This window comes from Arachis hypogaea, chromosome 13, assembly GCF_003086295.3.
Source record: "Arachis hypogaea cultivar Tifrunner chromosome 13, arahy.Tifrunner.gnm2.J5K5, whole genome shotgun sequence".
In the NCBI taxonomy this organism is placed as follows: domain Eukaryota; kingdom Viridiplantae; phylum Streptophyta; class Magnoliopsida; order Fabales; family Fabaceae; genus Arachis; species Arachis hypogaea.
The window spans coordinates 33,313,228-33,331,728 of NC_092048.1; the positions used below are offsets into that span (position 1 = coordinate 33,313,228).

Genomic DNA, 18,501 nt, shown 5'->3' on the forward strand with positions numbered 1-18,501 from the left:
GTCAAATTTATAATTATTTATTGATAATGATATATAAAAGAGATAAAGTGGTTGAAGGAATGAGAGGGATAGATAAAGGGAGAGGAAGGAGAGAGAATTCTTTAATTTTAAAGGGAAAATTTTGATTTCAATTACAATGAGAGAATGATTTATGACACATTTTGGTTGTAAAATTATATATATATACCTGGCCGTACAATAGTGACTCTAACAAGAAATTAGAAATTTTTTTTTGTCAAAATATCTATTAGCCAATAATTATCAGAACATGAGTGATCCTAACATAAAATTAGAATCTAACTTTTTTTTTTAATCGAAATACAAATGAATAACTAATTGACCGTGCAAAATTGATTTTAACTTAAATTTAAAATTTGATTTTTTTTTTTTTGTAAAATATTAATTCACCAATCGCTGACTTGTCAAAAATAACTCTAACATGATATTAGAATTTAGAAGTACACATTTTTCAAAATACTAATAAACTTCTAGCAATATTTTGATCATTCTTATACACACATATATGTATATATAGTCGTATATTTATTATTATTATTATTATTATTATTATTATTATTATTATTATTATTATTATTATTATTATTATTATTAATAATAAAATACTGTTTTCAATATATAAGATTATAAGTACTATAGATATTATGATGAGATAAAATATTTTGAAAATAAAAATAGTGTATTAATTATTATTAAAATTAAAGCCTCCGCTTAATTTGATGAAAAATGGCAAAAAAAATGTTTTCAATCTAAAGTAACTAATGCATGTCACTGTAACATGGCAAATAAAAATATAAAATAATTTTTTTAAATAAATAATTGATCTTGATTATATATTATGGGATTAATAGAACGGTTAATATGTGTTTGAGAAAGATATTTTGAAATTATTAATTAAAAGACTTATTTAAAAAAATATAAAATATAAGTTTAAAAATATTATATATTTAATTAAAATTTTAAAATAAAAAAAAAAATTGTCAAAATATCTATTAGCCACTAATTGACAGACAAAGTGATGGTTTTTTTTTTCCATTTATATTCTTCTTGTAATCTTCTTTGGGTGTGGGTGCAGGGTTACTAAACCTTCAAGAAATTTGTCATTATGGTAAAAACTTGAAATTCAATCTGTGTACTATACTTTCCTCTTCCATTTTGGTTCCACCCTAATCCAGTAGTTCATATTGAAGTTAATTAATTGGATCTAACCTTCCAAGCCCACAAGTGCTAAACATGTATAATTTTTTCGACGTACCATTAAATTAGTCTTGTAGCCTAAAAGTTGGGTACTATAATCCAACCCACTATCATATCTAAAATAATTTTCATAAAAATATTGATCATTACATTATAGCTAAACCTTTTGTTAATCAACTATTGAAACAATCCAACACAACTGGTTGAATAGTAGCTTTTGCCAAAAAGTGGGAACAACTTTGAAAAAAGTAGTAACACATGTCAACTAATGGACAGTTTCCTTGGATGAAGATGCACAATAACATCTTCACTACCTTCCATACTATGGAATTCAATTATGTTGACTTGCTTTGGTTTTGATCTTCCTTGGGGGTGCTCAGTTTATTATCATCACTTGTGATATTCTTCTTGTCAATTTTCTTTCCAGTAACTGACCTTCCCATAAAGCTAATATTGGTGGCAAGCTGGCCAGAATAAAGCAATAGACCAAGAGAACTGAAACCGTAGATAAATGTTGCAAGGTAGCACAAACCCGTTATCATTGTCCTGTCACAAAATATAAGCTAGTTTTTAGCATCGTTATGAAAATGTGTTAAGGTATATATGAGAGATTGGAAATAACAACTACCTTATGGTGATTGTAATTTGGCGGGCCTGGAAAAGATAAAATTTCTTCCGTTAGACTCTCTTGATTGGAATATGCTAATTTTTTGTGTAACTCTTGGTAAGATAGTTTCTTTGATTTATTTGTAAGTTTTATTCGTTTCACTAAAATATGAATGAACAAAAACAAGTCTTTCAAAAATAAAAACACGACAAAAAATAATAAGTCAAGTATTGTTTCAAAAAGTAGTAAGAGACACAAACCGAGAAATTATTTGAAACCGTGTGATGACTTAGAGCTGTGTCTACATTTGAGGTCAGATTGAAGAGAATAAGAGCAATAACGCCTGCTATAACTGCTCCCAACAATGCTTGATCAGGTGCTGGTGGAGCCTTAACTTTAATGGAATTTGACTGCATAGCTCTCAAGCCATTTAGTGATTTATTCACTCCAGCGGACCTAAATTTCTGGAACCAAAATCACATTTCAGAAATTAATATAAAGTTTGGAGCACAATAGGAAATATTCTTCACCAATGGTAAAAAAGGATACTAATGAGATCATTCATAAACTTAAAATTTATTGGATAATGGAAATTATCGCAATAAATAAATTGTAGATACTAATTGCTAAGTCAAGAAAAGAAACATAATCATAATACATACAGATAACTACTCTCAATTATATTCGCATAATATAAATGAAGATTTTCAATCTAAGCTATATGCACCTATTGTAACTTCACTTGAAGAACATCATGCATGGGTTTACCTATTTATAAGTACAATTACATGATAGAATAACTTGAAATATTATTTCTTAATGATAAAGTAAATTGGTATTTATCACCAATCCACCATCTTTTTGACTCAGTTATCACTTTGACAACTAAAGCATGAACTCTACCAATAATCATCTCCATATATATTTCTAGAAGCTAACAGCCTAACATCATATATATATATATATATATATATTGCCTTAGATCAGCCCTTGAATATGTATGTTCATTAATTTATTTAATCAACTGATTACCAAAAATATATAATTCACTTTGTATTTGTTAATTACACTAAGAATAATTAAAGTAACGAAGTCCCGTTTTTGGACTATTCTCGTTTGCATAATTGCGGCCATATTATGATTTAGTTTGGGCCTTGGTTTTAACATACTAACTAGATAACATCTTTTTATTCATTAATCAATCATCCTATGTATACAATTTTTGAAATTATTCTTATAAAAATGAATTAAACATAAATTGTACATAAAATCTTCCATATATTATTGACCAAAATCAAACTTTAAATATTTCCAACAGTAAAACCAAGGGAGAAAAAAAAATGGTCTATGATCATTTTTCATGCAATAATAAAATATTTCAACTAAAATTAATTAATCAAAGTTTCCTATCATTAAAAACACGACATATAAATAATTAATTTTGGTTAAAACTTATAGTTACTCGAAAAAAAATGGTAAACAACCTATTTCTACTTTATTTTTAGAGTGAATACTTCATCCGGCCTCTAACAATTATCTCGAAAGGACAACGAGACCCCCAAGAAAAAAAAAACACCAAATCCGGTCCTTAATCTTTTTTTTTGGACTGATTAGTCCTTGTGCCAAAAAAATAACATTGACTTTTTTTTTTCACAAGGGGCCTCGTCCTTTCGAAGTAATTATCAGGGGTCAGGTTGGGTTTTTTTTTTTGTCAAGGGCCTCGTGGTCTTTCGAGGTAATTATCATGGACTGTTTTAGGTTTTTCTCATTTTTTAAAAGAATGTTAAGAACATGATGTTATACGTATCCCATAGGCATGACCGCATGAAGCAGAACATGAACACTACAATACAAACACTGGTTGCATATACAATTAGAATCAAATGTCAAGAGAAACAGAGGAGTACCAATTCTTTGACACGTTTGATACGGCGCACAACGGTGCGGAAGAAGAAGGCAGTGGTGGCCCCTGTGAGAAGAACACTAGAAGCAACCTGCAGTGTGTCATTTGTGGCTGTAAAAAGAGGGAATTGAATGGTGCCTGTAATTGTGAGTTCTTGGGCTAAGTGAGTAATCAGCACTGGTGAAGCTTCTGGAGGAATAGCTGAGAGTACGTGAAGAGTATTACTATTGTTGCGTCTATTCAGAAAATGAAGAACAGGGGAGTGGTTATGGTGTTGGTATTGGTGGGTCAGTGAGAGAGGAACTGGGAGATTTGGGAAGAGAAGCTTGTGACTCTGAGAATGCAACATTATAATATTGGTAATGAATTAATGATTGTTCTTGTTCCTGAGTTTTAAGTGTTCAGTGATCCCTCAGCAATAATAGTGAGTGGGAGACTTGGAGGAGTGGAACATTTCTCTGATATTAAAAATAATTGATAAAAAATCATAAAGAAGTATAAAAGAGATGTACATTAAAAATAATACGATCATTGATCTATTATTCTCGAGTGCAAAATATCTGATGGATTTTTAGTGGGGAATTGAAAGGAACGTATGTGAACATGTAAAATATCCTATGGCTATCCACTACGCTTTTAGTAGAAAAAAATAATAAAAATATCCTTCGCTTCTGAAAAAGAAGGGCCAAAAGTCACAGTCATAATGTTTAAATGAATTTGGAATGTTACCGGGGAAAAAAGAAGAGAATACTTAATTTTGTTCAGTTTAAGATAATTCATACATAATTTCAAAACCTAAACCTTCGCATTGCAATTAATAACAACATCCACCTGTTGTATATAGAAACCATTTTGCTACAAAACTTAACATTATCACAAAGAGGAACAAAATATTATAAAGTATATCAACATAAAAAATAAATAATAAATAATAAAAATATTTTAAAAAATTATATATTTGGGTTGAATAATTTTTTTTTTCTTTTGGTCAGAATTTGGGTTGAATAATTGAATGAGATATGCTGCAATATATGTTTTTTCTGGATACGTTGTTGGGTCAATAGCCACTTGGTCAGTTGTTCTTTTTTCTATAATGAAACTAATTTATTTTTTTTCTAAATAAGTGAATATAACACTCAATTTGCTTTTTTTTTTTTTAATTCAAATGGAGCTAAAAAAACCCAACAGAACATTATATTGATCTCTCGATCCTTTCTAGTACTGAATTAGCACTAAGTGCTGAATTAGCTCAAACTTGCCATGCTGGACACATGGCTAAATAGTATCATTTTGTTATCACTTAAACAAGGCAAAAATAAAAAGAAGAAGAAGAATTTACATGATGTGCAAATCATATCTCTTTTCATTCTCCAAAACAACATCAGGTTTGTGTTATTTAAGAGCTAAAACGAAAAGACACTATTTAATCATGTGTCTAGTGTTGCAAGTGCTAGCTCAGCATTTTATTTATTGACTCAACGCTAAAAAGGGTCCAAAAACCAATATGGTGCCTGAAACTGGATCTCAGGGACCATTATAGTGAATTTTAAATCTGAAAGACTAAAATAATAAAAGTTGTGAATCTTAAGAACCACTGCAGGAATTTAGTCAAAACTACATTCAGGATACAAAACTAGAGACACTCAATTCGTTTTTAAAAGAAAATGAAACTTACACACCACTTAGTACTTACACACCTCGCTAGACCCCACATCCCCACTATCTCTTTGTGCTTGCCTTTAATCTCACCCAAAAAAGTAAAATCATTCCTTGAAATGACAAACTAATGTAGAAATGTAAAAAGAAAACTTAAACGCAGTTAAATGACGTTAAAGGATTGCATTGCATTTGGGTTATTTAACAGTTTCACCAATCAAGTGATGATTAGCTTGCTAATCCTACGCAATCAAGCATTTATTAACCCCTTTTTTTAAAAAAATGCTTCATGTATAAGATTTACAAATTGTACATAACTAACTAACCAAGCACGACTATATGAAGTCAACAAAACCAAGTTAACTGTGCCACCTGGGTTCGGATTAATTGAGAGTGTAGACAACTCATGCAAGTATCATTACACTCGATAACCCAGCAGAACATAAACACAAATCACATAGAAGTTACATAATACATTGAAAAAGACAAAGCCGCTATCTAATACGGTGGTTGAAGAGAAAGTTAACCTCTGCTGGCGTCTTCGGATTCCTCCTTGCAGTAATCTGGATGAGTGCACCATCAAGTAGCATGTGCTGCAATACTCTTGCTATGTTCTTGGTGTCATCAATTCCAAGATGATGACTTCCTCTCAATGGTATTCGCAGTTCCTTCATCATTGTGATCATTCCTGTGGCCTATAATCCATCCATTATAAAAGATACAACATTTTAAGTTTAGAAACTAGCATTAAACAAAACATAAGAAAATCAGTGTGCAAATGGATCAGATGCTAAAACTAGTTTTAAAAAATAGCCTATTTCATATATAGCATATTTACTACACTATAATTTTATGCTGTCAGTCAGTCAATGGAAGAAACTTGCTAAAAGCTCAAGCTTATGAATTTTATATAGTATTTCCATTTTTTGTCTTGTTTGTCGTACATTTTTCATGCTCCTATCTTTGATCTACCCTTACCACTAAGATTAAGACAAAACCAAGCCAATAAACTCTGTGGAAACTGCATGCTAAGAAGATGGAGCTTTCATCAATCTCTATGGTGTAAGGATGAGAAATGGAGTGAAGGGAAACAGAGAGAATTTGATGGAGAGAAGAAAAAGGGAAGAAAAGAAGAATGAAGCTGATGTAAATTGGGAGAATGAACTCATCTACTGCGAATTAGTTACATTGCTACTATTTACACAAGCTACACTCTACTGGAAGCTACTGAAAGAATAACTAATTTAGCTATCATTCTAACTAAATGAGCTGGCATAACCAACTAAATAACTAACTTGCAAAATCAATGAGTCAAGTCACACTCTCTTTCCAGTTTTATAATGTATCTCGAGAAATATGTTAAATTTTCTAAAAAGACATAGGTTATGAAACCCGTAGTGTATTGGTTTAGGATTAAATCAAATTTCTACAGGATAATGCAACCTTATATTGGTATAATGGTATTAAATCAAGTTGTCACTCCGCTATACAATTCATGTACCCAAGACTTTATGGGTCATCATGGGAAAAGCAAACAGTATTTGATATCATAGAATCATACCCTTAGCTTTTTACATTAAAAGAACTCACCCTTCTTTTATAAAAGTTGAGATATACATCTTTTAGATTAATCCACTCCATAAAATATGGTGGAAGCTTTAGTTTTGACACCTGACACTGCTGAGGTACCTTTGTCTTCAAATCCCAATTTCCACTGCAAAAGCAAAAGGATTCCATACAAAAACAAATCAAATTATTCAAGATATGTAAGATAGGAAATAATTCCAAGCTCAGTCTCTCCTTATAAATGAAGGGTTTAAATCTGAAACCACCATATACTACACACATCTACTGCTAAATTCGAGATGCAGTAAAAGAAACACATTGAAACTAATAAGAAGAAATGACACTACAAACGAGAAAATGTAAAAGAAGTGGAAGAGGTAAACTCTGGAACTGAGATATTACCAAGTTACAAATGCTGCACCAACAAGGCTCCCACCTTTCCACAATTGACGTTGCATCAACCAAGCTTCAAATTGTTGAATAACTTCCTTGAAGGGTACCGCTGTGTCATGCCATACCCTAGAAAAAATTAAAAAGGTATTAGTGTGGCACACAATGTGGGCAGTAGCAACAGCGTTAATCCTTAGGTAAGCACCTTAAGGATATGACTTTTTGCAATCAGTCATCCTGAAATTAAAATCAGTCGATCATATTTCAAAAATCTAATCTGCTGTTAATCAAATATCAAATCATAGCAAAAACTACTCTCCTAAAATGTTTACAAGAAACCATAATGTACAGATGATAGTATGAAAGCAGCAGCACTGCATGAAGAGTTGTTCTACCTGCTTCTTAAACTTCTTTTTATAGGAGAAACGAAAATGAGAAAAACTGAGAAGACTTTTACACAGATGACAAGCATGAACAATTGAACAACAAAAGAGATGGCAGGCAGAAAACAAACTGCATACCTGTCAACCCCAAATTTTCCATATTTCCCTTCAATGTATTCATTTATTCTTTGTTCACTCATTTCTGTGGGCCTCACAAACCTATTAAGTGAACATTGGAAAAGTAAAACTATAAACAGAACAAATCTTGAAAATGTTAATCCTCATATACACATAGTAACAGTTTAATTTTTAAATTCAGAATATAATAATTAAGAGGTCAAAGTATACTAAACTCAAATATGTTGCACGATGCACAAACCAGTTGCTACCCATGAGGATTGAAAGCTCAAGCACGTACTATTTTTGTTCAATGAATAACTATAGAGTGGCAGATCAAAACCTGTGGAAAATGTCTTCAACTTGCATTGTTTTAGCACTAATCATTAGAACCGGAAACTCAAGAATCTCAACCCTACCCTCTAAATCAAGCACAAGGAAAAAGTCAAAATTCTGAGAGCATATCTTGTGCTGCTCAGCAGATGCCACTTGAAGCTCCCTGGAGCAGTCATGATTGAACCTCTCAATGTGGACAGGATCATCCATCTGCAAATTTGGAGAAGCATAAACATCAACAAAACTACATATGTTTTACTCACACATAAAATTGACAGCAATCCAATAGACATATGTTTTCAGCTTCTAAGCTGCAATTCTTATGATTCAGAACAAGAACACTGATAACAGTTCAGCTGATACTTTGCATTGTTAGGGACAGGGTAACCTTGTTTTCACTTCTGAAACAGTGATTCTCAAACATAATTTTCTATAAAGTTAAAAAAGCTGAAAGCTGAAAATTTCAGCCCAAAAAGTGATTATTTGGCACAAAAAAAATCACATCCAAACACCACATTCCTATTCTTAATAAGCATCAAGAACCAAGATCCCTAAACCATTAAATCCCTCATCCTGGTGTCATGTCAGCATTGGAGACTTCATTTGGGAAAGCCCATAATGACGTGATGGCACCAGGTTGAACAAGTGTGGGCTATGAAATATAATCATTCAAATCTACTGAGGTGACAAAGCAGCACTACTCTGATGTGTGCTAAAAAGTAAAAAACCATACTCACTAAAATAATAAAATGCTGGTACTGGAACCGGAGCAGCTATGTAGTCTGTTTTGGTACTCAATTTGCTACGTTTTGTGATTAAACTACATGCATTCCTTTAGAGAGAATTTGTTAAGCAATATGCAGGTAAAAGAGAGAATATGCTCAGAACAAATTGATTAATCTTGAAATATTTAAATCACATATTGGAAGGCGAGTACTTCATCTTCATGAACTATATAAGGCAATCTGTAGTTTAGTATTTCACTTTTGAGAATGTGCAAATTGATCATATAATCAGGGACAGATTTAATGTTCGCATACAAATAAATCAAGTATATTAGTATGGTGGCGAGTGCTCGGTTATTGTCATGTCATATCAAAACCTATACATTCGAACTCTACCCTTCTACCCTCTCTTTTCCACGTTTCTTTCACAATGATATAGTTGCACATTGTTGTGTAATTGTCAGTTACTAAGGAACACATTTTAAGTAATAGCAGATAGTATCCACCCCGTTCGTAACTTCTGGATCAGTCCCTCTAAATGACCGTATTACCCTTGTCTCTTCGATTTCCTCTGATTATTTAGCATGTGTGTTTGTGAGTTGAGATTTTGGAAGAGGAGGGAATGGAAAAGCTTGAAGAATAAAAGGAACTCCATTCCACTGTTTAAACCGAGCCCTTTAATATCACAACTCACAAACACAACATTAGGGGTTAGCTACATAGCTTGCACTAATTTAAAATGTTAGAACTTAATTTACTATGTGTAAAATTCCAACGATAGCTTGCAAATGATGACCGGAACTGAAGAAGTGTAACTAACTAAAGGGATGAAATTGGGGATTAGCAAGGGTTAGTGAGAAAGAAGGAGTTGAAGTTGGTACCTTGCTGCACTTTCCCTGTGTGTGGTACAAGCACATGGGCTTCCACCGAGATTGAGGCTCGTGCGAGGAAGAGGAAGGGGATGGAGATTCGGAAGCTGAGAGAGTGAACATCGGAGGCTGGAGAGGGAGGAAGCTTGAGTTTGGGTACACGGTAAATGGTGTGACCGATGAAAGCCAAACGTTACGGTGACACGTCATCTTCAGCAAAGAAGCTCTGAGAAGCGCCATTACCGTCGTCGGTTTCGACAGAGGATTTGCGTCTTTTGTTGCTTTGCCGCTTGCTTTAGGCTTTTCCTGGACTCGAGTAGGAAAATTCTTGTGGAGAAAAAAAATAAATGTGTAATTGACTTTTTACTTTGAGTAATTAAAAATATAAAAATATTTTTTATTTTTTAAAATATAAAATTTTTTAAAATTTTTTTAAGAATTTATTTATCTTTATATATTTTGAATGAAAAAATATAGATATTTTGTATTTTAGAAAATTAAGAATAATTTTATATTTTTAATTAGTCAATAATTTATTTATTTTTAAATTAAAAAATTAAAGATCTATTTATCATTTTAATCCAGTTACACATTTAAGTCTTTTTGACAATTAAGTCCAATTAAGTTTGTCCAAATTTAACAAAAACTACTTTCATTATATCAGCATGTACACACGTACTTCACTAATGCAAACATATTATTCTTTATTTTCGCGTTTCTTTTTCTTCTTCTTCGCATTATTCTTTTTTATTCTTCGCATTCCTCCTTCCTTCGTCTTTGTATTCCTCCTTCTTCTTCTTAGCGTTATTCTTTCTTCTTTGTCGCATTCGTTCTACTTCTTCGTGTGTTTTCTTTCGATCGTTGTTCTTTTATTACTGTTGTTGTTGCTGCGTCTTTTCTTTTTCTCCTTAGTTTAATTGAGGTTCATATGGATTCATAAATGAATTCGATGTATTTTTGTTGATAACTGAGTCTTTTTAATTGCTTGTTCAAAACTGAACTAAGTTCGACTCATTTGTGTGTTAATTGAGATTCACCTGATGCTGTTGATAAATATTGACTAAATTTTTTATTCCTTAAGTAATTTCGGTTCATTTCTTAGTTTAATTGAGGTTCGTTTGGATCCAGAAATGGATTGGATGTTTTTGTTGATGATTGAGTCTTTTTTACTACTTGTTCGAAACTGAACTAATTTCGGTCCATTTGTGTGTTAATTGAGATTCACCTGATGCTGCTATTGTATTGACCAAGTTTTTTATTCCTTAAGTAATTTCGGTTCATTTCTTAGTTTAATTGCAGTTCATTTGGATCCAAAAATGGATTGGATGTGCTTTTGTTGATGATTGAGTCTTTTTTACTACTTGTTCAAAATTGAACTAATTTCGATTCATTTGTGTGTTAATTGAGGTTCACTTGATGCTGTTGTTAAGTATTGACCAAATTTTTTATTTCTTGAGTAATTTCGATTCATTTGGATCCAGAAATGAATTTGATTGTTTTTGTTGATGATTGAGTCTTTTTGAGTGCTTGTTTAAAATTGAACTAATTGAATGGAATGGAGTGGAATCTAATGCAATTGAATAAAGTGATAATGAATAATTTCATTCTTCTTTATTAAAAAATTATGGTTAATACTTATCAGTAGCATTAAGTGAACCTCAATTAACACACAAATGAATTGAAATTAGTTGAGTTTTGAACAAGTAGTTAAAAAGACTCCATCATCAATAAAACACACATCGAATTTATTTCTAGATCCAAATAAACCTCAATTAAGCTAAGGAATGAACCGAAATTGCTTAAAAAATAAAAAATTTAGTCAATACTTATCAGTAGTATCAAGTGAACCTCAATTAACACACAAAGGAACCAAGATAAACTAAAAAATGAATCGAAAGTATTTAATGATAATACCAGAGAAAATTAGAACCAATAAAGATGTTAGTAAAATATTGGTGTTGTTGGTGATGACGATAACAAAAGAGAAACGAGGAGGAGGAGAAGCAAAAGAAGAACCTACTTGCGCGAAAAAGGAGGAGGAGGAGAAAACGGAGAAAGAAAAAAGAACGAAAAAAAAAGTACGTGATTTAAAAAATAGTTGTAACAATTTGATTAAACTTGATTAAATATTTTGTTTGGATAATTATGGTTTTCTCTTTAAATTATTACAATATGCCTATCTTCCAAATTTGTTAATAATAAAATACTATAAAAGTATTCAATTGTAAAATATTCAACCTTATAATAACTGTAGCGGTTCATTTTTTTAATATTATTAAAAAAGAGAGAATTTTCTTCTTAAAATTTAAGAATTTTATACAAAATAAGTCTTTTTACAATTTTTTATCGATAATAAAAAATATTTTTTTAAATATAAAAATCTAGTAATTAAATTTTGATAAAATATTTTGTATTCACCTTTTAAATAGTTACGTACATATATATTATCATATTCTAACAATAATTTAGACTAAATGTATAAGTAATTTGATGAATACAAAAAATATTTGTTATAAAAAATATTTTTAGAAGCTACTTTTGTAAACCCCGTTAAAATAGTAAATAATTAGTTGATAAATTAGTTTTAATAAAGAAGATTAGAAATACAAAAATAATATTAAATTAGGATAGAGCTCGTCGAAACGAGAATTTTGACACCAATTTCAAAGAAATTGACCTAAAATTAGATCGAACAGGCCGAACCGATTGAACCGAGCCCATGGGCCCAATCGACCAGCATTTAAATGAGCCTAAAAGTTCATTTCCCTTCATTAACGTAACAGAAGTAGCAGCGCACCAGGGAGAAGAGAGGAACGCCGAAACCCCTGCATCAACTCCCGAATGCTGTAACTTCTCCGTCCGAGCTCCGATCGCCGCACCGTTTGCGACCACGCGTTTACCGCGTCGAGCTCTACATTTGTACCGGAACAATTTCACTAGTAACTTATTTAATCACTCTCAGTCCTCTTTTTCCCCAATTTTTGAATTATGAATAGGAAGGTTGAATTTCTTTGATTTTTGATGTTTTAGGATCCAATTAGCTTGAGAGAAACGTTCACTCTTGTTTATGTGAAGCTTGGGTAAGGTGAGGATACGATAATTCTATTTTAATTTCATTAAATTTGAACTTTGAGTATTAAATTGGATATATATGTGTTATAAATGTGTATTAGGTTGTGAATAAATAATTGGAACTTGAAATTGTGAATACTGAAACTTGGAGGAAGCTGATTAGTTGAGGTTTTGAGGGCTGTGTTCTTTAGAAAAATTGTCTTGGAATAATACTTAAGAATCGCTTAAGGTATGGTTTAGGTTTCTTGCATTTAATATATAATGTTCTGTGAAAACTTAGGTTAGATGACTATAGAATAAGTTGGAATGCAGGTGTATATTTAATGGTTAGTAATGGATTGATGAATATGCTTGGTTTGGTTTGGTGATTTGTTTGTAAGATGATATTGGTTGCTAGTTAGATCTTTGAAAGGATATGTGATTGAATTGTTGATTATATGGCTATATTTTGGTTTGGTTGAATGATGATTGATGAAAAGATATGGAGCTTGTTGAGAATTATTGTTGGCAATTTGGATTGGTGGTAATAGGTTTGAAAATAATTGGAATGGAAATTTCGAATGAAAAATGAGGTATTTTGTGTTAAAAGCCTAGGATTTGTGAACTATGATTCTTAGTTGAATTTTGGTTGTTGGATTTGAATATTGTATGAGTATAATTGTTGATCTGAGGTAGATTTTTTATGGTGATTGTTATGATGATGAGGAAGGGTATGTTGAATTGAAAAGAATGCAGGTTTGGACCCGAAAAAGGTGGCAAAATCCGAGTTTTAGAGGAGATGCTACCGAAATTTTATAAAAATTAGAGATTTTGTCTATATGATTATTTAAAAAGATTTAGATTCAAAGGTTATATGGTTTGATTTTGAGTTATTAAGAAAATGAGTATGTTTTAAGTTTGATTCATTTAGAAAAGAATGAATTATGTTTTGAATTGGAACTATTGATGGATGGAATGGGAGGTGTGATAATGAAGGATAAGGATTGAATATGATTGATGTATGATGATGAATGAGATGCGATTGAGAATGATGTGGATGTTGATGAATTATAATTGAATTATTTATATGGCTTATGAATTTGAATGATCTGAGATACAAGATTCCCTGGATTAAGTGCCGGGGCTTGCCACCACGTGTACCAAGTTGAAAACTCGATACTCTGTTGATCCTACGACGTAAGTGTGACCGAGCACTATATAAATTCCTGGTAATGTTACCCCATTAAGCAATATTGATTATTTGAGATAAAGCTATGCATAGACTCTTGGAAATGCACGTCGGGGGACAGTCTAAGTACAATTCAGACTTGTCGGATTGGCTGGATAACCGACAGATGAGCCTCATCAGCCATAGGACAGGCATGCATCATATGCATAATACTTGAATTACTTGCTTGTGCTTTAATTGGGTGTGCCTATATGTACTTGCCATGTTAAATGTGTATTTGTTACCTGCAGTAATTGTAACCTTCTTGTGCTTGCCTTTATCTGTTTGTTTGTCTGTGAAAATGCATGATGAAATTGGAGGTACAGAGAAATGGCAGTATGTGACTTAGATTTTAAGGTTAAGTTAAGTTAGGTTTAAATATTCTTAGAAAACCACCTCTTATGGCTTCTATTTAATACTTTAAGCTCTACAATCTGAGTGTCGGCGTTCTAGGATTGTCTCTGGCATTTCCAGGACCTTATATATTATGTGTGTGGCACCTTTACCATACTGAGAACCTCCGGTTCTCATTCCATACTATGTTGTTATTTTTCAGATGCAGGTTGAGAGACATCTCATTAGGCGTCTGGACTCTTGAAGCGGAGTGGTTACTGGGTAGTTTTGCTATACAGTGATGTATATATGTGTACTTAGTTCTCTCTCCGCATAACTTGTTCTTTTTTATTCTCTTAGAGGTTTATGGAGAGCCAGGACTGTGTATATGAACTTTTGGGTTTTGGATATGTATGTATATATGCGTAAATATTCTCCGGCCAGTCTTGACTTCGCGGCTGAGTTAGGAGCTTGTTATTTTGTATCTTTGGCACTCTATTCCTACTTCTGTTATCTTATGTTTAATAAGTTAATGTTTTCTTAGCACGCAAGTTAACTCGTTCCTTGAGCGTTGTGCTTTTATTTCGCGATTTTTTATTTCCTCTATTCTTCAAAGCTCCTAGCATATTATAATTCTTCTGTTATTATATAAACTCATTTTATTTTAGAGGTCGTAATTCTACACCACTTCTTTTTTACGACTTAAGTATAAAGTTTAGTGTGGTAGGATGTTACAACTTTTATTAATAATACAAGATATTTTAGTAATTTATTTATTTTCAAAAATAAATTTTAAAAAATTATTATTATTTAAAATAATAAAACATATATTAAATACCTAAATTATTTTTTTAACTAAATTGAAACACGTGTGTGGCTTTAGCGTATGGAGCTAAACCACACTTGGCATCATTCTCGTCTAATATATCAATGGTGGTCTCTTATGAGCAAGGTTCTAAAAACTGAATCGATTATTAGACCACTTTAATTATTAATTTATTGATTTATTGATTTAATCAATTATATTGTGGTCTAATCGAAAAAATTATTTTATAATAAAATAATAAATAAATTATTAATAAATACTCTAAAACATAAATATAGTCTAATATAAACTTTAAAATGTATTTCAAATTTAAAGCATTATATCAACTAAAATCTAATATAACCTTTGACTCATCAATTATTAACAATTTATCACTCATTAGTCGTTACATTACTATTGAACTCTTTAAGATCATTCCAAGAAATAAAAAAAAATTAAATTAACTAAACCAATTATAAATATTTGATCATCTTCAAATAAAAACTTATGCTTCAACATAATTTTAACAAAGATTAGCAATATTTTTAGCACACAATATATCGATCACAATTTTAACATAATTTTAACATAATTTTAACAAAGATTAATAAACTTTTTCAGAGATTAATAAGGTTTATCAAGGTTTTACTCTTTCTGCATCATTTTTTTCAGCATAGCACAAAAAAAAGCAATAAAATATAGTACAACAATCAATTATTCAACAATTTGATTTGAGTATCACTAACAGTAGCAAAATCCTAAACCAAAGAATAAAGAACCTTTAATTTGGAAAAAAAGATAAGGATCAGTTGGTAATTTTTAATAGAAATAGGAATAATATAATAATTAAAAATTAATTTTAATTCAACAAAATTATCTTTAAATAAAATACAATTTATTCATCATATTACAATTTATTCTCAAATAAATATTTTAATTCAAGAATTAGAGATAATGAAATTAATTTTCTTTTATTCATAAAATAAAATTTAAAAATTTAAATATTCAAATTAAAATTTGAATACAAAAATTGTCTAATTAATAATAAAAATTTATGAAAATATAATCTTTAATAAATATTATAGTTCATAAATAACTTATTATTTAATTTTAAAAAATCAAGAGTCTTAAAGTTGTTACCCAAACCACGAGGTACAATGAACATTTTAGAGGACACAGGCCACTCTATAAAACTATGCAGTTTAGAGTATTTTTTCTTTGATTATATATTAACATCTTTGGGGGGATAGGATTTCTCTATCTTAGGCTAGTACTAAGTTCCAGAGTGGATTCCTGAATTGGCCGAGACCTGGAATCTCAAGAGTTCTTAACCGTCTGTACAATGTATATATATATATATATATATATTTGTGGGACTATGTTATCCTTTATATGTCTATATGAAAGCCTTAGCAGCATTATGTATAATCTGTTCATCTTTATATGTGTGAATTGTGATTGCTACATAATTATCTGTTTTACTAACACACTTTCACCTATAAAGATATTTAAAGTCGCTTACAATGCATACATCAGGCTCAATATTATATAAATAAACTCTGAATCTAGAACTCATAGGTCGATTGAATGGTAACACCTGATGATTAGTATTGGTCATGACATGCTGAAAATTGGGTTGTTATAGTTTACCTGCCTATTCCTTTTAACTTTTCTTGCCGGGCTGGGTATTCACCGATTGGTGAGGCAGTTGTTGGCGGGTGAAGTGCTGCCTGTTGGCCGCCACCACCAGACTAATGACAAATAGAGTCCATGTATAGGTTAAGATATTTATGACCTGTGTGACTATATTACCCTTTATATGTCTATATGAAAGCCTTGGCAACATTATGTATAATCTATTCATCTCTTTGTCTGTGATTGTCACATAATTTATCTATTTTACTAACTCACATTCACCCATAAAGATATTCAAAGCCGCTTACAATGCATACAACATGCTCAATTTATATAATACACTCCGAGTCTAGAACTCATAAGTCGACTGAATAGTAATGCCTGATGATTAACATTGGTCATGACGTGCTGAAAGTTAGGTTGTTATAATTTTTCTGTCTGTTCCTTTTAACTTTTCTTGCCGAGCTGGGTAATCATCGGTTAGTGAGGCGGTTGGCTAGTGGGGTGTCCCTTGTTGGTCGTTACCACCATACTAACCTCTTCGTCATTAATGTACTCTTGCCACATTTTGTATTTCTTGCATCATCTATATACCATTTTTGTGGTTAAATCTTTCAAAAATCTTCTTTTATCAATGTGTTTGTTAAGTAGAGGCTGGCTACAGAGTTCATTAGGCCGTCAATTTTAAGAATTCATCATTAAAATGGTCTAAGTACTTCTAGCTAGATTCATCACTTTGTTGAGTTACCCCTAAAAGATTTATTAGATGTTTAGATTTTACTATCTAAGGGGTGAATTAGGTCAAAAATTTTTGTGAGATGTTTGAGAAGGTCGAAATAGACCTCTGAAAGAGTAAGTTGAACCACTGGATTACAATTCTGGCTAGAATTACCGGGAATGCATAACATTGAACTGCATCTGCTACCCCCACCAGGTTCATCCTTGCATCGAAGTTAGTAATGTGCTATTGCAAGTCCCTTTATGCCATCGTACCTCATGTGTGTAGGTTTGTCAAAATTTTTTGTGAACCATACTTTGATGATCCTAGCATCAAAAGAAGTAACACTTATCACTATCGATTCATGGCCTGTAATTCCCGTAGTAGGAATGGTCATGCAATGATTGTCCCTATTCTCATGCTTCCTTCGCATTCATGACCTCGCGATCACTTCCCTGTGGCTCCATTTTGGAGTGGGCTTCATAGCTTGACTCAGGTTTATAGCAGTTTCAAGCAATCAGTTCTCTTTCGAAATTCTAAACTTGGTATCTATGTTCTTGCTTGAATCAAGCGTTGTCATTTCCAGTGCCCCCGAACGGGCACCTCTCCAACAAGTGTCGCTCATCCCTTGGGGCTCTGGTGTCGGCTTTGGGAGGACATAGCATTCACCATGCTCATTATATGGCCGTCCTTAGTGACATAACAACCCCTTATCGTGTCATTATTTCTCTCCTCCGCAGACTCACCAGGAGAGTTCTGGAGTTCGTCCATTGCCAGCCACGATTTTAGTCCCCACAGATGATGCAAATCTTATGTCGTTACCTGAAAGTGTTGTGAGGGAGAGAGGAAAATCGAGAGACGTGAGCTTGGCTAAGTGAGGAGATCGGTTACGAGCCGGTAGGGATGATAGTTGCAAAATCACTCCAACGCCCAAATTAGCAATTAGGCTACAGTATGAAAAATA

General features: G+C 31.8%; 2 protein-coding genes across 2 annotated transcripts; both read right to left on the reverse strand.

Annotated features, from left to right (window-relative positions):
* Positions 1–1,328: 1,328 nt before the first annotated feature.
* Positions 1,329–4,341, reverse strand: LOC112737992 (uncharacterized). Its single transcript, XM_025788196.3, has 4 exons — positions 3,730–4,341; positions 2,083–2,286; positions 1,844–1,869; positions 1,329–1,761 (listed from the first exon to the last, which is right to left on the reverse strand). Exons 1-4 carry the CDS (start codon positions 4,072–4,074, stop codon positions 1,551–1,553), a joined length of 786 nt encoding a protein of 261 aa, XP_025643981.1. The 5' UTR covers positions 4,075–4,341; the 3' UTR covers positions 1,329–1,550.
* Positions 4,342–5,609: 1,268 nt separating this feature from the next.
* Positions 5,610–10,118, reverse strand: LOC112737993 (uncharacterized exonuclease domain-containing protein At3g15140). The gene is made up of 6 exons (XM_025788198.3): positions 9,780–10,118; positions 8,181–8,383; positions 7,859–7,939; positions 7,350–7,466; positions 6,972–7,095; positions 5,610–6,076 (listed from the first exon to the last, which is right to left on the reverse strand). The coding sequence occupies exons 1-6, from the start codon at positions 10,005–10,007 to the stop codon at positions 5,876–5,878; spliced, it is 954 nt and encodes a 317-aa protein (XP_025643983.1). The 5' UTR covers positions 10,008–10,118; the 3' UTR covers positions 5,610–5,875.
* Between the last annotated feature and the right edge of the window lie 8,383 nt (positions 10,119–18,501).